The 12,831-nt window shown below is 38.0% G+C and overlaps 1 protein-coding gene across 2 annotated transcripts in view; it reads right to left on the bottom strand.

Moving 5' to 3' along the window:
* Positions 1-12,831, bottom strand: part of Cad88C (cadherin 88C) — a 46,702-nt gene that overhangs the window by 25,234 nt on the left and 8,637 nt on the right. Inside the window, exons 2-5 of one of the 2 annotated variants that reach the window (XM_069500163.1) lie at positions 4,722-5,098; positions 1,628-1,779; positions 938-1,156; positions 137-428 (exon numbers count right to left, since the gene is read on the bottom strand). In XM_069500163.1, coding sequence (XP_069356264.1) covers positions 137-428; positions 938-1,156; positions 1,628-1,779; positions 4,722-4,926 — 868 coding nt within the window. In that variant the 5' untranslated portion in view covers positions 4,927-5,098. Of the gene's footprint in view, positions 1-136; positions 429-504; positions 600-937; positions 1,157-1,627; positions 1,780-4,721; positions 5,099-12,831 lie in introns of those variants that run through there. The other variant, XM_069500164.1, reaches the window with a different exon arrangement.

Genomic DNA, 12,831 nt, shown 5'->3' with positions numbered 1-12,831 from the left:
AAAATATGACCTTATTATACTTACCAACCTTACCTTACCTACCTTACCAATTTATAATACAAGGCAAGATAAAGGACAAAGTTCATTGGCTTGGTCAATCTCCGATAGGAGATGGCAATGGAAGAAAAAGGCATACCTTGTAACACAGAAGTTCCAACAGCTGCATCTTCACTGATCCTCGTGACAGGGCTGGCAACCACAAACTCTGGTGGCTGGTCTTCAATATCTTGGACTTTTACCAGTACCGCCGCAGTGCCCGTGTTCACACGGCCCTGGTTAGCTCTGTCCACCGCCAGCACCCGTAGTTGGTAAAGCGACTTGCGCTCATAATCCAAACGATTTGTTAGACGTATCACACCTTTGCCGTTCACCGTTTGTATCGCGAAGTTGTCTACATCGCCGTCAAGTTCTTGTAAATTGTATAATACCTATAACACGAAATTAATTTTAATTTAAATTAGAATCAAAATAAATATAAAAATTCACCAGGAATAGGTCATTCACCTTTTGCCACAGACCAACATGTTTTGCTTTGCTATTTATATTAAGTATATTTGACATTGATAAATGACATTTGACAATGACAACAATGATAAAAGAGCTTTTCTACGTTTCGTTTTGTGAAGTAGTATTGTTTGGATTTACATAATTAATTATTTTAATAATTTTTTCAACCAAATAAAAATAAGTGTTTTATTAGCTTTGTAGCAGTTTATACTATAATTCATAATAAGTTCATCGTTATCTTCCGACGATATTGTGAAAAACAGATTTTATGATTATATTTTTATCATGATATTACATACATAGAATGGAACGGAAAAAAATACCCTCAAGAGGTCCGTGGTTTCTCAGTGCGTTTTTTGAACTTTTTGTCCGTTATGTTTGATATATTTTTAGCGCTTCGTAGCAAAATATTTTACTGTAACTAACTTACTTGTCCATAAGCCCCTTCATCAAGGTCAGTCGCTTCAACCGTGAACAACACACCAGGTGGCGCGTCTTCCTTGACTGTTATTGCTGAGGGGTAGGGCTTAAACACGGGTTCGTTGTCGTTCACATCCTCTACTAATAGCAAAAAGCTTTGCGTGATGAAGTTGCCGTCCCCCAAATGGCCGTCTGTGAGAGTTAGCACAAACGAATATTCATCACGCACCTGAAAAATTAGGTAGGTAGGTACCTATTTAATTCCAGTGGTAGCAACACGTCATGAAGGTTTAAAAAGTGGGAAAACGAGCATATGGGGCCGATATTTCGATCGCTAAAATATTATAATGTTTAACTATTATAAAATAGACGTAAGTTTTTTTTTATAAAATAACTATTATAATAAAACTTACATCTTGTAAGTTTTTGTATTGAAATCTACCAAAATGATTGAATTCGTCGGTTAAAGTTTATTTGATGTCTGAAAAAGCAATGAAGGCATTGATTTTAATAAAAAGATCAATGCCTTCATACTAGTTCTAAAATAAAAACAGCCTCTTATAAAATATATAACGTCATAAGGTACGTGTGTTGTAGATAGTTAGGTACACTGACGCTGGTACAGTAAAGTTATTATAATATACATAGGTACGTATTATTTCAATAAATTAAAAAGATATAGCACTTAAGTTATTCTCACCTCTCTATCTAATTCCTTAACTAAATAAATATTAGCTTCGTTGGAAGAAATGGCTTCTATTCTTATAATATCACTACCTACTTGCTCCCGTATACCGAATCTCAACGTATCTCCATCAGGGTCAACACCCCTTAACCTGTATATTAAACTACCTGAAATGAATATTAGTATCATTAGTAGGTACGTGATATTATGTATTAATGTTTGCGTGACAGTTAATTACAATGAGAGCATAATTTTTAGGGTTCCGTACGCGAAGGCTGCCAACGGGATCCTATTACTTAGCCTCCGTTGTCCGTCCGTCCGTCTGTCTGCCAGCAGGCTGTATCTCGTGAACCGCAAAAAATAGTGAGTTGAAACTTTTTCAGAATGTGTATTTCTATTGCCACTATAACAACAAATAGGTATGGTAATGGTAGCCATTTTGAGATTCTTTGGCTGCTTTTAAAGTTAAAGATACTCAAATAAAAGTGTTATTTCTTGTACGATGGTACGGAACTCTTCGTGTGCGAATCCGACTCGCACTTGACTAATTTTTTTCCTACATCTACGATTGAGAGTAATTTCTTCACGTTCCTAGCGATTTTCTCCTTCCAAAAGCGTTTCCTTTCAAAAGAGACAACTTTTCCTTTCGGCAAGAATTTAGGTTTAATGATTCGGTAGACAGATACCTAATCGGTACTTACAGGAAAAGTGTGCCATTGGAAAAGAAACGTTTTTGGAAAGAGAAAATCAGAAGGAAATTTCTATCAGTATTCCCGCGTATTGTGGAATATCTGTTTTCCATTGGTCTATATAAATATGGTCCATAGAAATGTCTTCAGGATGAAATTCAGGATATTATCTCTGTGCTCTAAATCAAGATCGATTGTATGAAGAAATCGTGATACATAAAGTTGTTAAACAGAATAACCTACTGTCGCTTTACTACTAAGTAAATACTTAGCTATTAGAGCTCCGATTTTTAACATCAAATAAATTTAAGAATACAAAAATATTGGCATCTCTGGGGATCAGTTTAAAACGGATCAATCCCACTACCTAATATTAGAAATGCGAAAGTGAGTTTATTTGTAAAGAGAGTTATAGTTTGTGAGTTTGATTAAATCGCGTACATCACTTAAGTAAGTTTCTACGGACTTTTCCGTATAAAAGTCAGCTTTTCGCTTTTATCATAATTATTATGTTACGCATTAGCAGGTTATTCAGTCGCCACCGAAGCAGATCGCTAGCGTGGTCTACGTGGACGGTTGAACTCATGTGCTGAGATATGCATGAGTGATTGCAGTAGGCATTACAGTACCTATATGGCTACGTCATCCTCGTGTGAATGTCCGCCGCGCATTCAAGAGACCAAAGGGATCATTTTAATTATTTATTTCTAACTTATTTGCGTAGAGAATCAACCCGGCTGCGTGGAACTGCAGCCAGCCAGTATTTTTGGCAACATTCCATGCGGACAATACTATGTAGATAAATAGGTAAGTACGATAAAGATAGAATATATAGATCATCATCATCATGATCAACCCATAGCCGGCGCACTACAGAGTACGGGTCTCCTCTCAGAGTGAGAAGGGTTTTAGCCACGCTGGTCATGTGCGGATTGAAAGACTTCACACACTTTTGAGAACATTATGGAGAACTCTCAGGCATGCAGGTTTCTTCACGATGTTTTCCGTTAAAGCAAGTTATTTATTTAATTATTACTTACTTAAAACGCACATAACTCCGAAAAGTTAGAGGTGCATGCCCGGGATCGAACCCCCGACCTCCGATCAGAAGGCGTCGTCTTAACCTATCACAGCTTACTACCTACCTATCTATCATGTATCTATATACCTACCTAATTGTATAAAATGTACCCGAAAAGAATCTTAGAACTTAGGAACCAAAAGATAATTTTCTGCTGATATAAACAAAAGGTGCTTTATTGAATTAGTACCGATAAAATCCATATTATTTATACGATGAGTAATAATGCACCGTTACAGGTAAGCGGGATATTTGTATGGGTTCCCGTGTTGGCGTGCTGGTTGTCTCGGCAACACCGTTTCCCCCTAAAGCAATTTCCGGGTGTCTATCCTGTCGTGGTTACCACTCAACGAACTGGAAAGTGGAACGATTTTGTGTAGAAGCTTGTTTTTTTGGATGCTTTTTGTATGACTAATCGGTTATAGGTACAAAGTAGGTTAAAGCGTAGATTTATATTTATTATTATCGTTTAAAGTAAATCTTTTCCAATTTTTAAATTACTTACCTCGGTTCTAAATAAAGTAGCTATTTACATTAAAGTAAAGAGGGGCAACCGAAGCCTGTATTGTACTTAGGAATTAATATAACTAGGTATAATTTAATGATTCTAAATTGGATAACACGATTTCATAAAATGACCTAAATGAAAATCGAACCATAGTACGATGTTTTGCCTACGTGGCGTAAATAGTAGGTAATATTTACCAGCAAATTATGAAATGAAGGCCATTCGTATCCAAGCCAAATGGTAAATAACGGAGTAAGTACCTAGGTAATAGGTATCCAAACAATCAAAGCCATTGCATCGATCCAGATATGATACGAGTAGCTTCTGAATAATTAAAAATTAAATAATGCAAACTGCAAACCGATCGATATCTGTTTGAGGTGTTGCAACTTGCACTGCTTTATAAGACGTTAGACGTCATTAGTATTTTAAAATGCCAGCATTAGATTATATACTTAGTCCTCTACCACACTGTTCACAAGCCCACTGAGAAAATGTGTCTGTCTGTCTGTTATATTTTCACGGTTTAGCCGCAGAATTATACTTGACGTATGACACAGGCTACAGAGATAGCTTGCATTTTTATTCCGAAAAATCAAAGAGTTTCCATGGGATTTTTAAAAACATAACTCCGTCCTGACGAAGTAGCAGCTATCAGCTAGTGGAAGCATTTATCCTGTGCATTTATCCATCTACTAGCTCATGCCCGCGACTTCATCCGCGTGGATTTAGGTTTTGAAAATCCCGTGGGAACTGTTTGATTTCCTTGAACAAAAAGCAGCGTCATTCTCCAGGTCTTTAATTTTTGATTTACTAAATCTTAGAACTTACCTACAGGAGTATCAGGTCCTTCCTTTAACCTTATAACAATTTCTGAACGTCCGTCGATGAGGAAACGCGGCGGTCTGTTGGCTGCTACGACTTGGAGACCAACCAGTAACCAAACCACGCCTTGGATACATCTGTAGAGCTCCGATTTTAATCTCACACGTGGTAGCGTCTTCGCATTTTTGCTCGAATTTCGTAACCCTTTCATGGTTCACCTGCCGCATCGGGTTTTGCTTCTTATTGTGGTAAAGAACATTTTCTTAGTATTTTCCGTCGCACGGTTTCTCCGTGAGAAAATTCGGTGCGCGTGCTGTACGGGCGAAAGTGAGACTATTTAATTTCTTCTAGTAAAGTAGCATGTACAGTTGACTCGCGGGTACCTGTAATGGATAGGTGACAAAGTTTTAATTATTTCGCAAACTTAGAAAGGCGAGTGTGAGAAATTTTAGCACTTTAAAAGAAACTTGTCTTTTACGTGCAAGAATTCTTAGGACGCTTGCTAATTCTAAAAAAACTTTAAGTAGGTAATTCTAAAGATTCTGAGCAGCTACCATTCTTATTTCTAAAGATTCATCCTCCCTGGCGTAGTGGTGAACGCTGTGCTCTTACAAGTGGGAGGTCCTGGGGTTGATTCCTGGCAAGGCCAATTTGGGAATTTATGATTTCTAAATTGTCTTTGGTTTGGTGGAAGGCTTCTGCCACCCTTCCAAGGTAGCCTGCTTTCATCTTAGACTGGATCATCATTTACCACCAGATGGGAGCGCAGTCAAGTGCTAACTTAGAACTTGGAATAAAAAAAGTTTCTGCAAAGTTCGATTTAGAACATCCTTTCCGTAATGTTTTTCTTTATTATTTAAAAAAGAGCCTACTTGAAGGATTGTTGATTAGTTGAACTCTTTAGTAACTTTATATTCTCTTTATTTTAAGATTTTAGAACCTGCCCCTGGTTTTTCAAAGCTTTGTCAAATAAGATACCTACTTGCCTATTTACGTAAAGTTTTTGCAATAATATTAATTAAATTTAATAATTCATGCAGAATAACCGCTGCAGTGTTTCGAAAACAAATATATTTATTTTCTACAATGTCTTAATTGCGTACATAACTCAAGATAAGGTAGACCATAGTAGTTAGATACCTAGTTTATTATTGTATACTTGTAAAGTGCATAATGTGGGTTATCGCTCCGGATAACCAGTGCGTGTCAAAGGCTGTGCTTGCTAACTAGCCGTGTCTTGAGGCATGGAGAGATAGAACTCACGACGGCAGACGTCAAGTAAAAAGAGCTCTAGGGGACGGTGGAGGGAGAATAGAGCACTGTTCGTTAAACAAATACCTCTTCATTCTAGGTATCAACAACATCCCTCTATGCAGAGCATGCATGGAAAGAGAAGATACACCAAAACACGTTGTTATATCTGCCAAACGTAACGTCTGCTTTGGCTCCCCGGCAACACTCCCTGAATTCCTCGCTGACCTCGGTGGCCTGCTTGGATTCTGAAGAGAGCTTGGCTGGCTGAAGTGGTCCGGGGGGCACCGGTGGTCTCGCGGAAGTATGGAAAAGAATGCTAGGGCAGACAAAAAAGAAGACGGTGGAGGAGACGTTTCTGCGAAAAGGCACTTTCCTATCGCACGGAAAGCAAAAGGTTGGTCGACGAAACAATCGCGCACCTGAACAGATATCATCCCCCCGCATCAATTTGTACTTACTGCTAAAAGAACGATAAATCATCCACTGTGCAGGTTCAAGATCAGAGTTCTTTTGCTTGACGCCAACTGTAGAAGCTGTGATAAAACGAACTGTATGATGGCGTTAATACTGTGAGCGCAGGGAGCGAACGGCAGCAGCGTCACATACAGTGATCGCAAAATAAGTAGTCCAATCTGAAGTTGCAACATGGTGGTCTGAGCAGGTTACAGGTTTAAATATACAAGCCCGATTGTTTTTGTACACAACGCAGTCGTACTCCACGTGTTCAGAATTCAGATTGGACTATTTGTTTTGCGCGCAATTCACCTAAATATCAAATCGCGTCCAGTGTAAAGTTCTGTTGCATACTGTCGCGCTTTGTGTATGACCAGACCTTTATTATCTTGTTGCAACGTAATGTTTGCGGCTGTTTGCGCATATCTTACTTCACTTCTGATAGTTGAAGGTGATTTTGAATTTACTATCAGAAGCATCTTCGTACCATCATCGAAAGAAACATCTAATGTGATAGATTTATATAACTGATAGAGTTCTGTGACTCGTGATCATCGCGGTCCATAATTTAGTTTTTAAGCTGATATGATAGGTACTGTACTATGTTACTTTACTTATTGGGACAGGGTTGGTAGAGTCGGTCTATCTAATGATTACAGAGGTTAAAAATATGTGAAAGAGCCTTTATGTAAGTAAGTAGCTAGTTTAGTGTCAGAGCCGGATTAAATGTCGAGAGTGCCCTAGGCAAGCACTTCATAGGCGCTCCTCTATTAAAAAAATACTAACTTCGAAAGAACGAGGAATCGTCTTATTGCATAGCTGGTTGTTGATGATTATACTATTTATGTGAACGAGTGATTAACATCACGTCATGACACTTTGCTATATTAAAGAAGACATAGTTTCGGTCACTCCAAGATAAGTAGGGATAATTTATAATTAGGTAATGGAACTCTACTGGATCGCGCGCGCCCCTTCGTAACATCGCGCCCCTAGGCACGTACCTAGTTTGCCTTAGGGATAATCGGTCTCTGATAGCTGTTATAAGAGTCCCTGATGTGAACGCCCATCGGTTCAAACAGCCTCTAATTTACATAGGTAGGTACATAAAATTAAAAATATTTATTAGTTACCTACAAAGCAAAGTATTATGTAAATATATTTCTTTACCTAAAAGAGTAGACGTAAGTTATTCTGAAAACTAATTAAACAACGAATATGGAATACTTTCTGTTTACTTTCATAAATATGCCCATAATTTAGTACGAATACCAACGATGCAGTTGAGAAATATCTGCAATGCTAACAGATTTGTGAAATATCTATCTCCAAACTTGATATTACCGTTTGAAATTTATTTGGAACTAATGGAACGCAAAAGATCAACTTGTGTACTTGATCTTGATTGCACAAGTCGATTTCTTTTACTGGCCATTTACGAATAATACGACGTTTTAGATTGAATAAGTGTTTCATAATAGTATTTCTGAAATAGTTTAAAGGTGGATACACACCTGTGCATGCGCATGAACCGCGCACATAACGCACATCAAACGCCTATGGCGTCCCTATGATCGTCGTGGCGTCGCGATCGCGTATATCATGTTTGTAGATGTTACAGGAAATCTGTGTATTGACAGACGTCACTGAGGTTCAGGCATCAATGAGTCGGTGCTATTTTGTTTGTTCAATGGCCCTGTCCATACGAAGCAATATATAACTCAATGGTCCTTTTTCTTTTCTCAATTCTCAAAGTAAGCAGCTAGGTAAGTCGGTAAGATCAGAAACATCTGCTATGGCCTATGCTCTTTTTACAAACGATGACTTGACGATTTTGCGTTTATTCAGAGTCGCCTACAAAGTTACAATGGTTACAACATAAAAATTTCAAAGATGTCTTCATTATTACCAAGTGAAACCATGTGAAATTGTCCGTAAATCATACTAAGTGAATCTTTCTCATAAAAAGTTGTCGTTGCATAATTTCTAATTCCCAGATTTGTTAATTAAGCTTATAATAAAGTAACAATTACTACAGCGTTCACAATGACACGAGCTCTACAATTACGTCAATTTGAACAGGTAAAATTTTGTAAAGTGCAGTTCACACGGGTCAGCTTTTGAAACAATGGTTGAAATTACATAAAAAATAATTAAAACATGACCCCGCTCCGCCGGATGTGTGTAACGTATTGAGGAGTCGTTGACAGTCTACGTTCACACGTCAGCCATTTTATCTATTCGATTTTTTCGCATAAATGTTTTAATCAGATACGAACGTACTTCACACGTTAAAATGAGAAATGCCGAAACTTTTAGCAAGCCGGTAGGACAAGGTTTATTCCGATTACCTACCGATTATACTTACGATAAAAAGTTTCGTATCAGTTTAGTGCCAGAAAAACAAATTATAAGTAGGCAAGTACACATCATACACATAAGTCTTCATAAGACGGTAAATGGTAATAAATCCCTATTCACAGAATACTTATGAGCGTTTGATTGGCGCGGGCGAATGGATTGATGATGATGTTTGTCCTAATCATAATTATCAACCCATCGCTGGGTTACTAATGAGAAAAATTTGGCCATAGTCCACCAGGTTGGCTAAGGGTAGATTGGCAGACTTCACACACCTTTGAAAACATTATGGAGAACTTTCAGGCATGCAGGTTTCCTCATGATGTTTTTTCACAGTTAAAGCAAGTGATATTTGATTGCTTAAAACGCAAATAAGTAGCTCCGAAAAGTTACAGGTGCGTGCCCGGGATCGAAACCTTGACGCGACTTCCCCCGAATAGAAGGTCTAGGTTGGCCAGTCACAGAACACCACCTTAAATTCTCTGTGGCCAAGTAGGTATAACTAAAAAAAAATTATGAAAAGAAGAAGCACTTATCTATCTAGGTGACGTATTTATCTATCGAAATGGTATACTTAGCGATGTATTAATTGGATTGAGCTCAAAATGAAGCCTGACAATCCATCGCATCGAGCGTCGAAATACGTGGTTGGTCGTTTCGTTTGAAACAAAAGGTGCAAAGTGCGCAACGGGTGTGACTGTGAGTGTGAAGGCCGTTGACTGGCCGGTAACGAATGGGACAATTTCATCGGGGAATGAACTTTGAACTTGTCTATCATTCTATGTGGAAATAGATAAAATTATCATTTTAAAACAGTGAAATATTGACCCCTGCTCATTTTTTCGTATTTCTACCAAAAAAAATTAACAGTAAAAAGAAAATATTTGGACAAGCACTTATAATATCTATAAGAGATCTCTACCAGTGGCCCTTTGCAGATTTTCGCCATTTTTGGTTCTGATACGCGTTGACAAAATAATTAATCGTCGAGCCGAGAAGTTAACTTCTCTGACACTACTAACAAGGGTCCATGCAAAGATGAATATAACAGAAACACCTAGACTCTAGAGGAAACTAATTTACTAATGCTTTAAGCATTTCAGAATGGTTTACGTTGTAAACTCTGACCGCTAACGCAAGAGTGTGACGATCGTAATCGCTTATCTCTGACTAGCTTATTCCCGTGACTTCGTCCGCGGGTACTACACAAATTTCAAAGCCATATTTTACCCCTTTAGGGATAGACTTTTCTAAAATCCTTTCTTAGCGAATGTCTACGTCATAGTAGCTATCTGCATGCCCAGCCCATGCCAGTAGTTTGAGCTGTGCGTTGATAGTCAGTCAGTAAGTCAGTCAGTCAGCTTTTCCTTTTATATGTATAGAGATTAGTTGACACTCTCTCACGATTGGTAAAAATCTGACAATTGCTGGTTGCAACAAGAAAATTATTAAGCATCATAACAGTTGATGCTGTCGCAATGTGAATCGCCACTGTGAGGGTAATCCAAAATGTTTTGTTTTCATTGATTTCACCTTCGGTTTATCAACTCTGGTTAGCTAGCTCAGCCTGCATAGGTACCCTAGATTTTCAAGCGACTTTATCCACGTGGATTTAGGTTTTTGAAATGTCATTGGAATTTCTCAAAATCTTTTCTTATATAAGTATGCTGATAGTCCATGAAGAGTACCTACCTACTTAAGTTACTACTATACCCAGCGGTTTGAGCCTCATATTGATATGTCAGTCAGGCAGTTTAGTTAAATAGATTTACAGTTTCCCAAAACACCAAGAAAGTGTTATACGTACGAATTAATGCCTCGACACAATGTGTGTTATTTGTGCGATGGGCGTGACGGATGATAGCGAAGTACGAAAGGAGATCAGCTCGGTTACCGAAACGAGAGAAAGCCTCCCTGCGCCGCCGTTACTTCAATGAGCATCTGAGATCTCTAATATGTTAATTTATTGAGATGTCTGCGATATTATTTGAGTTAGTACGTAGTGGCGGCCACTCAATACTATAAACTTTAGGCTCTCTGCCGATCTTACCATTAGAAATAATTTTTATTCAAATAAAATTTAACAGTACCTCTCAACCGTCAGAATATTACCACTGGTTCGGAATTCCAATTCCTACTGAGAAGAACCAGCAAGAAACTCAGCGGTTGCTGTTTTCAAATTACTTAAACTCATCGAAAGAGTGAATTGAGGAATTGAAAAGTACGCGCGTAAGTATCTACTTATTGGCCATTTAACAATTAGGTCTGCATTCGAGGCAGTCCGATGGACAGAGGACCTCAAGAAATTGATGGGATGAAAAAGGCAGGGTACTCTCAAAAATACTATGTCCAGCTATTGCGGAGGTTAGATTGTTTCTTGTCGAAAGTATTAGTTTGAAATAAAAAGCATGCACAGGTTAATACCTAGTACCTACAATAGTTATGTTTATGTCATACACTGCTATACACAGACCAAATGTAACTAGCTGACTCCATGCTCCATGTGAAGAAAAGAAGTCTACGACATAGACAATGAAGAAGAGAAGTCTGTAGGCTACGACATAGAACGACGCAACTGAATCGGTTGGTGGGGTGCCTAGATAAGTAGCATTGGAGATATTTTGGTAGATTATGTACATAAATATTATTATAATTTAATTAAAGAGATATTAGGCAGGAAATAGAAGCCTTAGCGTTAATCCGGGTAAAGCCAATTTGCACAATAAAAAGCAACGTGGCTTCAATCAATAATCATCATGAATTAACCCATCGACGGACCACTACTGAGCACATATGCCATATGCCATAGTTAGAGGTGCGTATCCGGAATCGAACCCTCAACCTCCGAAATAGGAAGCCGACTTGCCCATTAAGTCCCAAGGTGCTAGAATGGCGACTTCGCCCTCGAAAGCGCAACGTTGGAAGACCCTCCAACTCCTCTGAAGGTGGACAGACGATATCAAACGAGTTGCGGAGAGTTATTTAATTCAGGCGGCGCAAGGTGCAAGCGTGGCGTGTGGAAATCCCTAGACCTACGACTATACCAGCATAATGAATATCTAATCAGTTGACTGTGATGATGTGGTATTTTTTGGGATAATAATGCGGATGACTCGCAGATCTATACTGGATCTAACAGCCTCTTCAATCCACAGAAGAATATTAGATACTTCATATTCTTTTTCAGGTATATGTCGACAAACTTACTTGAATTAATAAGGTTTGTATTTGTATTTATTTATTTTTCGATTTAGACTTACACAAGCGCTTACGAAAGTCAGATAAGCATACCTAGTACATGACGAAATTACTTAGAAATAACGGTTCATAGGTAGGTAGTTGGTTAATAGATAAAATGAAATTTTGATAGTTTTATTATTTTACATAAAAAGGCAGGGATATTAGATACTAACCACCGCCGTAGGCAATATCCCACATAGAAGTTTGGTTATGCCAATATGTAACATAAATTTTTATGAGATATGTACGCTTATCGAATCTGTAATTCTGCAATGAAATTTTATGATAGAGGCAGGTATTTCACAAATTTACAAAGCTTTGATTAAGTATTATAACGATGTATGACAGACGTAGTAGTTTTAGAATAGTGACAAATATCGCTGTAAGTAACCGAAGGAAACCATCGTGAGATAACCTTCAAGTCTAAGAGTTCTACATACCTAGTTCTCAAAGGTTTGTGAAGTCTGCTAATCTGCATTTGGCCAGCGTGGTAGACTATGGCCAAATCCTTCTCACTTTAAGAAATGACCTGTACTTTCGATAAAAAATTAAACAAAAATGTAGGTTGGGCTACCTACACTGTGCTTATTTTCACATTTCATTAAACTAAAACAGAACGTCTTTTCTTCCTATTTTCTCGTAGCAAATTATTGTGCTGGCTTCGTAAATTGTAATATCTAAGACATCCGAGTGCTAACAAATGTGTTTGTAATGAAGGCTCTCGTAAATTGTAACATTAGAATTTAGATATTATGCATAATAGGTTTGTGTCTTCATTCTTTGTTTCTTTATTGGATGAAGTGTGGTT

Source organism: Maniola hyperantus, chromosome 8, assembly GCF_902806685.2.
Source record: "Maniola hyperantus chromosome 8, iAphHyp1.2, whole genome shotgun sequence".
Taxonomy (NCBI): Eukaryota; Metazoa; Arthropoda; class Insecta; order Lepidoptera; family Nymphalidae; genus Maniola; species Maniola hyperantus.
Note: the sequence above shows the minus strand (reverse complement) of the source record. Positions and strands in the feature narration are given on the sequence as shown.